Source organism: Periophthalmus magnuspinnatus, chromosome 8 (genome assembly GCF_009829125.3).
Source record: "Periophthalmus magnuspinnatus isolate fPerMag1 chromosome 8, fPerMag1.2.pri, whole genome shotgun sequence".
In the NCBI taxonomy this organism is placed as follows: Eukaryota; Metazoa; Chordata; class Actinopteri; order Gobiiformes; family Gobiidae; genus Periophthalmus; species Periophthalmus magnuspinnatus.
Window position 1 is genome coordinate 24599261 of NC_047133.1, and position 15831 is coordinate 24615091.

The following is a 15831-nucleotide window of genomic DNA, read 5'->3' on the forward strand; positions in this document are numbered from 1 at the left end:
GCTGGTGCGTGTCCAATGAAGATAATTTGGTGCCTCTGTGCGCCGCGCGCTCAGACAGATCCAGCAAGTGATGGGAGCGTGAACTCTGGCGCACAGGGCTCAGGTGCACTTTTCAAACCACCAAATTCTGCTCTTACAGTGAAGTCAAATTGGATCAGACCTCGCTTTGTATTATCTGTAAGTCGTTAACTTTTATAAGTGTTAGGAAATCATGTGTAACTAGTAGTGGACATTTGTCCTGGATTTACGCGATGGCAAAGGAGTAAATCTCAATGGCAAAGATGCTTGGGGACTGGGAGGTCACTTTGGCACCGTGGTCTTATGGAATATAGCCCGATCTTAAGCAGTCTACATGTTGTGCCATCACCCCACGTGAAAAACAAACTTTTTGTCTTCTGTATCATGCTGTCCCTTTGGGTTTACATGATCTACTGTTGCGTGGGATACTGCTCCACGGTGCCCAGCCTGAGATACGTAAACAGGCACGGGAACGACGTGGATGTAGTGGAAAGCCTCGGTGCGTCCAGGGACTTACTCAACAATAACGAGAACGATGTGGACAGCCGAGGGGAGGAATGGGACGAGCCGAGGAGCGAGAGCAAGGCGCTGGATGATAATGCCATGACAGCTTTCCTCAATGAGACTAAGAAGTTGCCCCAGGCCATCATCATCGGGGTGAAGAAAGGAGGGACCCGCGCGCTGCTCGAGTTCCTTCGCCTTCATCCTGACGTGAGAGCCGTAGGAGCAGAGCCGCATTTCTTTGACCGCAACTATGTCAAGGGGCTCGAGTGGTACAGGTAAATAAACCGCCTACATAAACAAACATCACACTGGAAAAACATGTGAAAGGGGCACTACACCAACTTAAAGCTGCACTGTGTAACTTTCTGTTGGTGGCACGTCACCTGCACGATTCAATCACGTTTAATCATGCAACATTTCCATGGAAACAAGAAGGTCAAACAAGAGTCAGGTTTGTGGAGATGCAAACCAATAATGAAAAACAAACAAAAAACTTTTATTTTTATCTTTTATTTTATTTATTTATTTATTTATTTTGTCTAAAAGTTACATACTGTGGCTTTAAGATCAAATCCAAGCAGTCTAATATCTATTCATGAAGCTTAATAAGAGTTTTTACTGTTCAGTGACCTATATATTTTTAACTAAGCGAATTAAATGCAGAATTAAATTAACATATGTAAAATAAAAGTAGACTTACCATATGCATAAAAAAGATTTAAACAGACATAAGCTCACCCTGTTCTTTTCTTTCTTTTTTTACTTCTATAAAACAAAGCATGAGTGTTTGAGGATGTGCCCTATTTACTGCAAATATAATTAAAGCATTCACATAAAACCAGAAAAGCTTTAGGTTTATTATTAAGAATTATAAAAGAATTTTTATTTTAAGCTCCTAACTTAATCAGTGATTCATCAATGACAAAACAGCTTAAGTGTGCTTTGGAGTGTATGATGTACTAAGCTCTTGTCATTATTAAATATTTGTATAGAATAAAAAGCTTGTAGTTTTATTTTCAATACTGCAAACCTCAGATGTCTACCACAGGAGCTGGTATAATTACAGTTTAACCAGGCATGTCCAAACCCGCCCACCTTACAGTAAAAACCCAGAATTTATACTAACATTGATTTCTTTTGTTTACACAACCTTCACCTTCTGTACCCAACCATCTCCCCCTGACTAATGTTCTGATAGATCTGTTCTTGCCATAGAGATACCAGATGTTTCCTATCAGTAGTTATTCTGCGCATTACAAGTCTGTTATTGCAAAATGATCTTCCAAATTTGTGCAAAGTTTTGTCATAGCGCTTGGAAGTGGCGCCATCAGTGTTAACTTTAAATAAAAGCTGATGCCGTGACTTGAAGTGTCCAGTCAGCAGAGGGATTAGAAGTCAAGTCACAGGGGTGTAGACAGTGTTTCAGGGCTGGCTTCGCTACACCACAACAGATGAAGCCAAGCGTGGTTCAAAGGCCTTCTCACTAAAGCTTCTTCAAGAATTTCCGGGGTTGATTTAGGCTATTTTTTTGATGATCAGTCAGTGCAAAATCCTGTGTGTCTTTATATGATCCACTAAATTTACACTGAAGTATCAACGAGGGCTTTGCAAATAATCACATTTTAATCTAGATTGAGATTCAGTCGTTACTAATCATCAAAGATCAGCTCTACAGCCAATCCTCGCAGTAATAGCATGCGGTTTGGAGCAGAGTTCAAACTATTTTTTGACCTATAGAGAGAAATTGATAGATACAACTTGTGGTTAGGAGTAAAATACCTTTAACAAACTGCTTGTACAATGATATCTGGTTTAGCAGAAGTGACACGGCCAATTAAAAGCACTTGGCTTGAGTTGTCCCAGTGAGAGGGCAGCGCCACAGTCTGACCTGGTATAAAAGAGCAGCGTGACTCAACCAATTCCTAATGAGCGTTAAGTGAAAAAAAAACAAAACGATTCAGGCTTATACATTCAGCTCACCATTGTAGCGCAGATTAGATAATTTCTCTTAGCCATAATTTCATTTTTATCTCTCCCCAAGAACACATGCTCATTGACTCTATATTTCACTGTGTCGTGGGAAGTGTATTAAGACAGGAAGAGTTCACTTTCCTATGTTTCCTTCCATCTTATTAAGAGTGGAAGGAAACTGATCCCTTGATTTTGGTTCTAAGAAAAAGGCTGAACACTTGATACCACAATGATCATGATTGAAACAGTCACACTATGCAATCAAACGCCATTTTCAACACAAATTATACTGAATTTCTTTTATGTTACTATGTGGTCTACCAATGTAGATCAAGACTATTCTAAAACTATTCAGAAAATGGCAAAATCTGTATCAAGTTGTTTTTAGATATTGATTTTTTGACAACCCTAATCCTAGGACAGTAATAATCGGTGACTTCAGATGGTTAAAGGGGAAGATAAGAGAAGATTGTTGCCCAATTATAAACCATTTGCGCACTTTGGAAGTATGGAATTTCAAAATAAAGGTATTATATTTCACAAAATGGACTCTTGTGAGCTTCAAACCATGTTATAATGTTGTTACTTCATCAAAAAACATGAGGAAACAACATTACAGTACTTCAATTATACTGCAATATTCCATTATTATAACTTTTATATAGTTGTCACAGCGTCAGGCCAATAATCTCCAAGTGAAAGCATGCAAAAGAACCCCAAACATCATTGTTAAAGCTCAAATGCACTGGCTGACACACTACATCTGTGTTTTGTCAACTTTGCCCCATGTTTCAGCACAGCTCCTCTGCACAAATAGCAGACAGTCAGTGCTGGGTGGGCTGGTGGACTCCTGCGGGGGTATTAAGTCGTCCTCGCACACATTTATCTGCTGTGATTGGTGTGTCCGTGCCTCTGGAGGTCCCCTCTGTTCATCCTTATGGAGCGTTCCGGCGAGAGGAGGCCCCAGCTCAGCGGGACAGCCTGGACAATTCAGTCACTTTTTGCCACGTAGGATGAAAACAGAGGGCCATGTGCACTCTCGGGACACAAAAGTCAAGTCCTGAAGTCGTGGGAACAGTTTCTTTACCTACTTTTTTCTTCTAAAATATTTTGAAAAATGGGGAGAGTACTTGGCATCTATGGTTCTTGCTTTGAGAGTGAATGTCTTTATAACATTTTGATAGCAATGAGAATAGGTCAGTGTAGTGTCTTTTTATTTCAACATAAAAAAAAAAAGTTAATTAAGTGCTTGCAGTATTTTTTGCAACCAATTTTGTACAGATTTTTGAAACATTTAGTTGTTCACTGGTTGTATATAAAACCTGTGACAGTTTGCATATACATTTTGCATTACCTTAGACAGAAGTGCAGTACATTTACCCAAGTACATTTACTTGAGTTATTTCTTCTTGAGTTAATTGTGCCTCTTTCCAGATTGGTTTTCAGACGCCAAACCTTTCATTCAAGTATTTTACAGTATAACACTGCTCTTACTTGAGTAACTTTTTCCCATTGTAAGTCTATAAGTAAAAAAAGATTTTTCAAAATTGATTTACCTTTTTCACATTTTGAGTATGTTCAATACGGCGATGCAGTCCTGCTGGAGCCCGGTGGGACGTCAGTGTGGCCCAGTGGCAGATAGAGGGCAGTAAATTTAAAGCCGGTCTTTAGAAAGTGCAACAGTATTATGGAGCGGGATAAAAGGGGATGCTGGAGGACCCCTGAGGACTGCATTAACCCCAACAATAAAAGAGCAGACAATTAGTGTGAAACATGTTTTTTCTGCCTCCACTTTGTATGCAAATGTGCTCCGAAGGGTGAAAGTGCCCTTTGACAAAGCCCAGCAGGAGCTCATCAGAAAGAGGCATTCATTGGAATCTTCCCCCAAAAAGATTTGCTTTCCTTCAGCTCCCCCCAAAAGTCGACTTCGACGATTCTTGTGTTCAAAGTTGCACGTCCCTCGTGTAACTCAGCCCTATATGTGTGTTAGATGTTTGGATGCTTTGCTTACTCTCTTACGTCTTTGTAGAGTTACAGAAATAGTCAAATTTTAGGTGTATGCATCAACTGACACAATATACTTTCTACCACAATTTCACCATAATCATTTGTTCAGCTGTTGCAATAATTCATAACCCTCGAGACATTGTGTTAATATTGTCCATTCCAACCAAGCCTGACTATGCTTCTGTTGTAGGGAGTATTATACATCTAATGACATAGGCCAAGACAACATGTGCTGGGAACTGGCAGTGTGTGGTTGGCATGTCATATTTGGCAATTTGAGTGGTTTAAAGTAGTAAAATGATGTCTATTGTTGATGCCAGTCGGTGATGTTCAAAATGAATGAAAAATGATTGTGTTTATTATGAGATTATGTTTATTATCATGAGTAGTAATATGTATACTGTTGTTGTGTACTGTACAGTACCCACGTTCACTCCAAAGGCTGGAAACACCAAGTATATCAAATCTTACTGAATCCCATGTGACTGGTTTGTTGTGGCGTACCGTAACAAAAATAACTGTTAACTGAATATGAAAAAAAAATTGGTTGAATAGTTCAGGTTTTTGTTTCTGTGGTGCTAAAACTCACTTACTCCCTTCCTTTAAACAGTAAATTTGCCCAATCAACCCCCCGTTGCTTCAGTTTGAGCGAAACTGTCGAACTACAGCGCTCATTACAAGCCCAAAACACAAAAATACCAAGTTTTCACCACTGGTCCCCAGGAGTAGATTCTACAAAAGCTGTAGTTTGAGCTTTTGTATGCGTTTCTTCCTGCCCTCTGTTCCTCTCTCTCCTCTACTCCCTCCCCAGCTCCAGCCAAAGCACCCTCAGAGCTCACCTATCTGCCTCTGCCATCTTTGTTTTGATGTCTTTGAAGTCTCTGATTCTGTAAAACCAGCATCCACCTGACACCTAACGTCATAATATATAGACTGAAAACTCATGACCTCTTTTTTTTTTTTTTATACTTAAACAGGCTCTGCACAAAACACAACATGAACATCTTTAGACCCAGGCCAGTATTGCACCTGTAGGACAAATACTCATTTATCTCAATCAAAAATGCATATTTGTTGACTAGTACTTCATGTTGTAATCTAAACAGGGTTGAAAAGTTGGTTCTGTTGAAGTTAAATACATAATTTCACACATTTGGGATTTGTTACAGCACCAGTCCTACATTTTAGCTGGACACCCCTCCTATAACTGTGTACTTGCGTTTTCCCTTAAACTGTCTCTGTAGCAAATGTTTTACTACAGATTCCCGACCTTCTCCTGTTTAAATCTGACAGACTAATCTATACAGACTGTATAAAGAAGTGGATTAAGTGAGTGTGATGTTCAGCTCAAATAAAGCTCTGCCAGACTAGTGGTTATGGTGCGAATTTGGAGTCAGGCGCCATATTTGGAATTCCGACCGCGAGTATCATAGCAACCAAAGAGCCAATCCGGGGCAAAGCTGTAGAAGGTAACGCCCCTTCCCGCCCTCACCACTGGTTTAGCAGAAGGCAGGTGTTTAGCAACGCTGTCAATCAAACCTGTTGCTAGCGGGAGTAACCTTGGGGAAAGAAGGCAGCTGATTTGTCACTTATTACTGTTTGTATTGTGAGTTATGGACACAATAGCGAGATAAAAATACCAGGATCACATAGAACAGGTCAATATGAACTTTTTAAGATCAAAATGACGAGACTCACTGCAGCATCGTGGAGAGAGGGGCAACAGTCAATACGCAATACATGTCTCGTGATGCTTTAATTTCACCATTTTGCAATATTTCAAAGAACCAAATACATTTTAAAAACTGTATTTCTTTGTTAAACCACCACATGCGCAAACCTAATATGAAATACACCAAGCAACAGAATTGTAGAGCTGCCAGTAAATCATTTTGTGAAATATATTAAAGGTCTCACTTGAGCTGAGTAATACAAACTTCTTCAGAGCTGCACTCTGTCAGAGCTGTTACGTGTTAATATAGGGCTGACAGTTGTGTGAAGGAAGTCGTGCCTCGCTCATCCTCCCCCGCCATCTTTAAACTGGACCATCCGGCAGCCAGGTGGCCTTGGACTCAGCACACTGTCTGTTCTATCAATCTGCTGAAAAACGCTCTATCATTGGTATGTCAAACAGCCTCATTGTTGTTTTGAAGACAGCCACAGTATTTAAACACCGGATAAGATTAGCGGTAAAAAGAAAGGGCACATTTGCAAAGAGCATTTCGGCTTTGATTCTTCTGGTCTGGTTTGATTAGTCCAAGTGGCTACATACCATCACCTCTCATCCCAGATTCCCACACAACGTCCTATCTGCTGTGGACTGCCCTGAGATTATAAGTCATCATCACACTAGATAACACTGTTTTTCAGGGAGAAGGCTCTTGAAGATAGATGTCAATTAGAAACGGTCAAGCACAATACTCTTCAAAAAATCTTGTTTTAGGGTTCGGTTTTATCTATTACTACACAAATTCCTGCATTTGAGCTGACTCCCTGATAGCACCAAATGTAAACAGAGCAGCCAACCTAATGAACACACCTGACTGCAGCACAGACACAACAATGACACAACACAGATTAAAGGGGGAAAGGTATGTGCGCCTTTACACACTGTGCAGCACTTTTATAGTTTTCAAATGCACAATCCAATGCACGCTATACCATGGAGTTTTGTGGATTTTGTACAACAGTTGTCAGTTAAAGGTGCAATCTGAAAAAATCTATTCTGTCTACTGGACAAAGGAGTTTCGCTGCTCATCCAAGCTGCTTCTTCAGTTCTGGTCAGATTACTGCTGGACACTGCCTTATATCTATCTGAAATGAGAAGCTAACTACACTGAAGCTAATCCACCATTTGTTTATAGTTTCTGTTTGTTAGCTAGGTCTACTGAACTGCACTGAGTGTGAACTGTGCCTGAGTCATATTTTGCATAATCGTTCAGGCCCTTAATGCCATACTGACAAACAATCCAGATAGAGCCATATCTCCGTGGACACAAGCAAAAGTTACAGAGTTAGCTTTATTGAGCCATAATAAAGAAATGACATAGTTCTAATACACTGCCTGGCCAAAAAAAGTCACACATTCTGATATTTGGTTGTTCTGCCTTTAGCTTTGATTACAGCACACATTCGCTGTGGCATTGTTTCGATTTCGCTTCTGCAATGTCACAAGATTTATTTCTATCCAGTGTTGCATTCATTTTTCACCAAGGTGTTGCACTGATGATGGTCAAGTTTGACGCTGCACAAAGCCTTCTCCAGCACATCCCAAAGATTCTCAATGGGGTTAAGGTCTGGACTCTGTGGTGGACAATCTATGTGTGAAAATGATGTCTCATGCTCCTGAACCACTCTGTCACAATTTGAGCCTGATGAATCCTGGCATTGTCATGTTGGAATATGCCCGTGTCATCAGGGAAGAAAAAACCCATTGATGGAATAACCTGGTCATTCAGTATATTCAGGTGTAAGCTGACCTCATTCTTTGAGCACAGACTGTTGCTGAACCTAGACTGGGCCAACTGCAGCAACCACAGGTTATTTGCTTAGTTAAATCCAGATGGCAACTTTTTTTTTGGTCAGGCAGTGTATAAAAGTAATTGATAAAAATATAGAAGTATGTGGAGTATGGGACCTAAATAAGATAAGTAAATGTATTTATGTTACAATGTATGCTGTTTTAGATTTCATGTGAACTTTCTATAGGCACAAAGCAAATAGTATAGGCCATAACAATGTACATATTTGTCTACTGCCAAAACCTAAACTCTTCATCTTTTAATTATAGAGTAACTGCTCCATAGCACTATTCTCACATGGTAAAGAACACATAAAAAAAACAAAAAAACCTTTGCATAATGTTATGTTTGAGTTTTTACATGCATTTATCACTTCTGATCTTTTTACCTTTGACTTTCCCCAAATACATGCATTTCTCAATTATATGCATGTAGTCGACGAACAATATGTTGTGTTTTTGTCCTCATAACTGATTGATGTAGCGTTCTGTTTCCAGGCAACATTTTGGGTATTAAGCAGGACAAATTTGGAAAGCCTGTTCCATGTGTTTCCCTTAGGCATGGCTCCCTCAGCTCATTCTGTCGCACATGTTCAATATTCAGTTCTGTCTCTCCACTAAGATGAATAATACATCTACTTCTCAAACTGAGATTATTTTGCTTTGGGACCAAGTTCGAAGTTTGATTGGTTCCTACTTCTTGAACATGTCCCTGTGGCCCCACAAAGCCCTCTCAGCGTTGTGCATGTGTGAGGTAGTCGAGCTAATTGGTGATGCTTTTGATAGAGTTGTGGCTTGTGCAGTGTGAATATGGTGGCTGTGTTTTTCTCTATGTATCTGGTCTCTCTGGGATTGGAAAAAATGGGGGAAGTCTTAAGGGTCTCATAAGAGCAGGTGAAAGAAGGTGATGAAATAGAATAATACCTAAACCCACACGACGACCGTAATGAGAACAGGTGATGCATATTTCTCCTCACTCGCTTTTTCCTCATAGTTCCTTTGTGCAGCTCTTATTTAAGATGAAAGCTCTTGCAGTTAGACTAACTAGTAGCTCCTAGTGCATGTATCAACAGATGGCTCAGTGTAATACAATAGATTAACCAGACCGCTGAAATAAAACATTTTGTAATAACAATAAGGTCAAGTCATTTCCACATGTTAAAGGTTGAAGTGATGTCACGTGCTTACGATTCATCCATCAACATCAGCGCTAAAAAGATCCGAATCCATGAACTTAAACAACCCACGAAAATCTAAATTCTTAACTACATAAGGGCATGAAACCATTTTGAGACATCTTTTGTGTTTTCCATTATAATCGCTAGAAAAACATTACATCAGCACCACATCAAGTGAGTCATAGATTGATTGATAAACTTCTCGATCAGTGCAAATACTGGTTTCCCAAAGGGTTGAATTAAACCCATTTTATAAGTATACAAAATAATCTTCCCTCACATCAGCCGGTCCATGGATTTGAATCCTCCTGGGCTCCAAAGTCACATAAGTTAGCCTACAAAATGTATTTAGCAATTTACAAGGTCCTATATTACCCAAAATCGACATTTGTGAGCTTTAAGCCATGTTACAATGTTGTTACCTCCTCAAAAAATCACACAGGTTTGAGTGACCCTTTACTATTAGTCTGTCTACATCTCTAAAGCTCAAAATGCTTTGTTCCACCTTGTGATGTCATGAAGTGGTAGTTTTCAAGTTAACAGCTTCTTTTATCTTTTGTTTGAGCCTGGCAATTTCAGGGCTGAAATCATCCAAGTTATTGTAGTGAATGGAGTTTAAAAACACAGTGGAGCACTTCCTGTATCACCACATGATGGCATCACAAGGTGGAACAGAGCGTTTTAATTTGAGAGAATAACTCGGCCTTAATATGCAGGGTTTGTGTGTTAAACATGTGTGAATGAAACAAAACAAAACTCCAGGTCTGTTTTTGATGAGGAAATAATATTATAGCCATTTTACACTTGTCGTTAGTGAGTAGTACTGTGTGATTTATTATAACATGGCCACATTACTTCTTCTTATTATCTATTGTGAGGGATCCATTAACTAAAAACACTTGAATGAAACCTGTCTCTGTATATACACTATTACACGTGCTGCTGCTTACAACTTCCCCTGCATGTGTTTAGATTATATAAAGCCTAGTTAATTGACACGGCTATACATCTTCTATATATCCAACATTAACATTGGTTCTCCTTGTCACAGCATTGACTCCTCTGCTCTTTTCTCTTGTCTCCAGAGACACACCATCCACAGCTCAGAGTCCCCAACCAAGCATGTTACCAGCCCTTATAATACTCCTATGGCTTACTCCTAATCCCCTTGACTCACTATAGCCATTATCCAGTCAGTGCTGCAGTTACAATGATCAACCACTGCCACCCTAGATCTCAAAGAAAAAAGCACTTATACCAAGAGACAGCTTTCTGCATCTTTTCTTAAAGGAATGCATATTGTGTATCCAAATATTGGCATCTTGACTGACAACAAAATGGTTAAGAGGTTTTGGCATGACACTTGGACGCATTATGCTGCCTATTGACTGCTAACCCGTGTTTTGTATTGTGTAATAAAGGTGTGTAGAATGTCATGATTGAGAGTGGATTTCTGCGGGTTTTAACAGTCTGTGAGATAAATGTGTTCCTCCAGGCTTTGAATTTGGAGTGCTTTAGATTTTGTATTCACACGTGATGGCGGGTGATGGATGGGATTCCTGCTCCTGTGTACAGCGCCTGTCACTTTAGGCGCAGTTGAACACTGTCCAATGTCACATACTGTTGAGATGTAGCAGTGTCTAAACGGTACTAAAGGTATTTGATAGATACTTTAATTAAGGAGGACATAATTAGGTTTTTATGATATTTGCTCTATGTTTTCTCTCTGGTGTGCTTATAATCAGCATGTCATCTTTTCAAGCTTTCTATAATCACGTATGTTTGCACTTAGAGGATAATCTTTGATAACAAAAAATGTACTAAAAAGATTTAAAGATGCACCAACTTTTCATGGTGGAGGTTCCGGCGCCTTCTTGCCTCTATGGAGATGTTATAACTTTGCCAAGAATATTCCACAGCATTTAAAGCGATGATGATGTCACTAGCCTAAGTTACAGGTCAAGATATATGTGGAGTTTAATAAACGCAAGGTAGAGAAGTTAAATGCCATACTGTGGAACATTCCAAATCAATGACATCTCCATGGAGACAGCAGATGAGTGACCCCACCAGAAGAGTTACATAGTGCATCGTTAACTCATTAAGTTTTGTTAAATGGTTTCACTTATGTTTGTTGTCCTTGCTTTTTTTTTTTTTTTTTTTTTTTTCTTTTCACTTTGATTGATGAAAAGCATTTTTATAGAAAATAACAGTAGGCTTTTTTCTTTTTTCAGGGACTTGATGCCAAAGTCACTAGAGGGCCAGCTCACTATGGAGAAGACCCCCAGCTACTATGTGACTAAGGACATCCCCTCTCGGATCTACAACATGTCCAAAGACACTAAACTCATCGTGGTGGTCCGGGACCCTGTCACCCGGGCCATCTCGGACTACACCCAAACTCGCTCCAAAAAACCAGACATCCCTTCTTTTGAGAGCCTCACCTTTAAAAACATGTCCTCAGGTCAAATCGACACCTCCTGGAGCGCTGTGCAGATAGGGATGTACGCTAAACACCTCGAGCGCTGGCTGCAGTATTTTCCTATGGACCAGTTGTTGTTCGTCAGTGGAGAGCGACTCATCAGTGACCCTGCTGGAGAAATGGTGCGGGTGCAGGACTTTCTAGGACTAAAGAGGATAGTGGATGGAAAGTACTTTCATTTTAACCCAGCGAAGGGATTTCCATGCCTGAAGAGACCAGAGAGCACCAGCAAACCGCACTGTCTGGGCAAAACCAAAGGCAGGACTCATCCCAACATTCACCCAGACGTGGTGCAGAAGCTACGAGACTTTTACAAACCATTCAATATGAAGTTTTATGAGATGACCGGCCACCATTTTGGCTGGGATTAAAGGACATATGGCAGACATTTTTAATAATTAAGATGTTTTATTATGTACAGTATTGGGGAAATATGTAAAAAGTTGAGAAATCTATTTTATGATAATTTATTGTCAAGTCACTCTGCTGTACTGTCTCACTGTCCACATAGTATTCATTTGATCACACTGAGATACGGGTAATATGAATCAATAACATTACGTTTCTGTTCTAGGCCAACTCCGACAGGTTAATTTATAATAATGTAACTAATCTGACATTGGAAAAACAGCATTTGAATTACACTTTGAGGCCCAGCATAGTCTTCAGTCACTTCTTGTCCTTAACTGATTAGACTAAGCTCAATCAATTTACATAACAGATTTAGCTCTTTTCACACACATTAATACACCAGTGTAAGGAGATACTGGAGGCGAAGTGGGCTAAGTGTCTTGCCAAAGGACACAACAACAGTATACATCTGTGGGAGCTTGAATCGCACATGAATCGAATCGTGGATCTGATCGCTCAACCAATCATGTTTACGTCGAGAGCGGGATTCGAACTCCCAACCTCCGGATCCGTGGACAAACCTTCATTTTCCACCTGATGATGTCAAACCCAAAAAGCCCAAATTGAAATATAAATTATTCTGATAATTTCTGACACCATAACAAGCTGATCCTTGAAAAACAACCACAATTTACCTTCATCCCCAAACAGGACGCTTATTCTTCTTTAACTTTATTTGACTTCTCCCAAATGCTTCTTAACCGCCATGTTGGAAGTGAATGAGATCTCACAAGGCAAACAGTTGGTAATTTCCTCTTAACATGAGTACGACCCTCGGAGGTCCGTGTAACCACTTAGGCAGGTCAATACGGGCCCCAGCTGATCTAGTGCCACTACACAGGTGAATCAATACAGTAATAGCTCCTCATCATGTCAATTAGATGTGAGTGATGGCACCGCTTCCATCTCCAGAACAGCACAATAAAACCTGAAGCTGTTTTATTAATGCTTGCAAGTTTATGGTTGACCCTGGAGACAACTTCACCGTAATAACATAATAACATTTGTTTCCAGTGCTTTGTTTTGGCTTAACCGCTGTTTGTACAAGGTGTGCAATCAAATAAGGTTTAGAAAATCAACATCGCAAAATCCAAAACCCACACAATGATTCAACAAAACATTCTTATTTCTATTCAAATGTTTTTTTAATTATTGTAAACATCTGTAAAAGGAATAGAAATTAGTGGTTGAGGTTTATTCAGTCTGGGTATGTGATTCACTGTCTAATATCTGACTATCCTTGTTGCTATGACGCAGGTTAGTCGAACTCAAGGTACTCTTTTATAGACAACAATTAGACTCAAGTATGCACACTCAGGTTACACAAAATCAACATATTTTTGTCTAATTAACAATTAGACTCAAGCATATACACCAGAACATGTTGATCAATGATAGAAGAAGGGAATGAATGATGGGTTATGTCTAATTTACTCTATTCACATTGACAAAAGTGTAAAGCAGGTGACGGCATTTCAAATACATCAATGCAAATTTTATACAAATAAAAGTGACCAATGCACTAAAATGTGTTTGTGTTTCTTCCTGTTGCACCTCCTCTCCTCACCTCCTCTCCTCTTTTCCGCTACTCACTTCCTCTCCTCCTCTCCTCACCTCCTCACCTCCTCACTTCTCTTCCTCTCCTCTCCTCCTCTCCTCACCTCTTCACCTCCTCACTTCTCTTCCTCTCCTCTCCTCTTCTCATCACCTCCTCTCCTCACCTCCTCTCCTCCTCACCTCCTCTTCTCTTCCTCTCCTCACCTCTCCTCCTCTCCTTACCTCCTCACCTCCTCTTCTCCTCACCTCCTCTCCTCTCCTCTCCTCCTCACCTCACCTCCTCTCCTCACCTCCTCTTGTCCTCTTTTCTCCTCCTCTCCTCATCTCCTTCTCACCTCCTCTTCTCCTCTCCTCACCTCCTTCTCACCTCCTCCTCTCCTCCTCTCCTCACCACCTCTGTGACTCCTGCAGGGAGGTGTGGAGCACTGTGTAATTTACCAGCGTGTGCATGATTGCATCATTGAGCTAACAGGTTAATTAGCGCTGTGTCGTTCATTAGTCGTTTGGGGTTCACACTACAGATTTGGTTGCCATGACCCCGACGTAAACAACAAAATATCATGTTTCAGTTTACTACTCAGAAGAGGCTTATACAATGGGAAAATTAGATATACTTGAATTTGGAATAATTGTTTTGATTTGTTACTTGGATAGTACTGGCTATTACCACAAAATAATATTACTTGTAAAGTCATTATATTAGTTCAAATCTTGCACAAACTGAGTTCTTATAAAACATACAACACAGCAAAATAAAGTCATTTCTGTAGTAAAACCTCTGTTGCAGTGGTTTCTGGTTCAAGTTGCATACATTCTGTATTCTTTGTGACCCATAATGTAGAACATAGATTTTTGTGTTGATAACAATGGTTCACTTAAAACAGTTATGTTTTTACACTCCATAATTTGTACCTTCTTTTAGAATTACAAGCCTACACTTGTTCCATCACCTACTGCAAAGGTTATGGTGCAAATAACACATAAATCTCTTCTCTCTTTTAACAAACAAAGCTCTTCTGTAGTTTACCCGAGGCTCTTGTGTAAAATGGGGCGAGATTGTCCCTGGTGACGTACACAGATGAGGAAGCTCCACATCTCATTGCAATCACTACCAGAGAGAGGTAATTGCTAGGTTGTACTTAACTCCTGAATCATTGTTTTTACACACAGGCCTGCAGGTATTTCAGGAGGGAGCTTTGGTTTGAACACTCAGAAAGACACGGTAAACATACACTTGGCATGTGCCCAAAGAGTTGAGCCCTGCACACATGCACTGAATGAGGTCAGACAGTATTTATGTGTTCTGAGCCTAAATTGAAACTATATAAACCTGGAGCCAAACCTGGACTAGACCTGGACTGAACCATGACTACAGCACATTAAATTAGGGCACTTGTTTTTTAGTTGTTAGTTATGTAATTAATGGCATAACAATAATAATAATAATAATAATCATCATCATCATCATCATCATCATCATGTTAAGTATATTGTTGGGTTATTTGTAGTTCTAGACAAAGGATAATAGTTTAGTTTTTTTCCTGAAGTCCTTAAGACAATAGCCTTCTTCCTGGCCTCTAATCATCACCTACATTGTCCAATCCCTAATCCTAATCCCATTGTACAAGCTGCCATTAATCTGAGACACTTGAAGATGGCAGAGCTGAGTGCTGACCCAGCTCTCTCACATATAATCCACATCTTCAGATGTGCGCTGGTGTGAGATGTACCTGAGAAATGTTTCTTCAATCAAAACTGAATGAAAAATGTTCTGCTTTTGGCAGTTCTGCTTTCGTCTTTGTTTGGGAAGTGCTGCCACTCCCCGGTGCTTCCAAAACATTCAAGAAACTCTAAATTGTGTCTATGTATTAAAAAAAAAAGAAAGCTTTTATACCACCTCACAAAATGCATTACAATAGGCCTCTTTGCTCTCAGCTGAACAAACTCATGTCCCCATGTGCTTATACACGGGCTGTGTTGCATGTGACTACTTTGAAGATGCTTTTGAAACTTGGATTGATGGTGACATGGTTTTGATCACTGCTGCTCACTGTGGCTGTTGCATCAGCTCCTATTGATTCAACATCTTGTAAGTGGAGACAGCTTTTCAGAGACTGTGTGCAGTGGGAACAGGCTTCTAATTGATGCCAGCAGCATGTTGTCACATGGGACCTTCTTGAGCT

The 15831-nt window shown here is 40.0% G+C and overlaps 1 protein-coding gene across 1 annotated transcript; it reads left to right on the forward strand.

The window, feature by feature from the left end:
- Positions 1–205: 205 nt before the first annotated feature.
- Positions 206–12052, forward strand: hs3st3b1a (heparan sulfate (glucosamine) 3-O-sulfotransferase 3B1a). Its single transcript, XM_033971271.2, has 2 exons — positions 206–797; positions 11433–12052. The coding sequence occupies exons 1-2, from the start codon at positions 322–324 to the stop codon at positions 12049–12051; spliced, it is 1095 nt and encodes a 364-aa protein (XP_033827162.1). The 5' UTR covers positions 206–321; the 3' UTR covers position 12052.
- Positions 12053–15831: the final 3779 nt, after the last annotated feature.

Coding starts and splice junctions, on each gene's coding strand:
- hs3st3b1a (XM_033971271.2), top strand. CDS start 322: ATGGAATATAGCCCGATCTTAAGCAGTCTACATGTTGTGCCATCACCC. Junction 798..11,432: donor AAGGGGCTCGAGTGGTACAG/GTAAATAAACCG, acceptor TTCTTTTTTCAG/GGACTTGATGCCAAAGTCAC.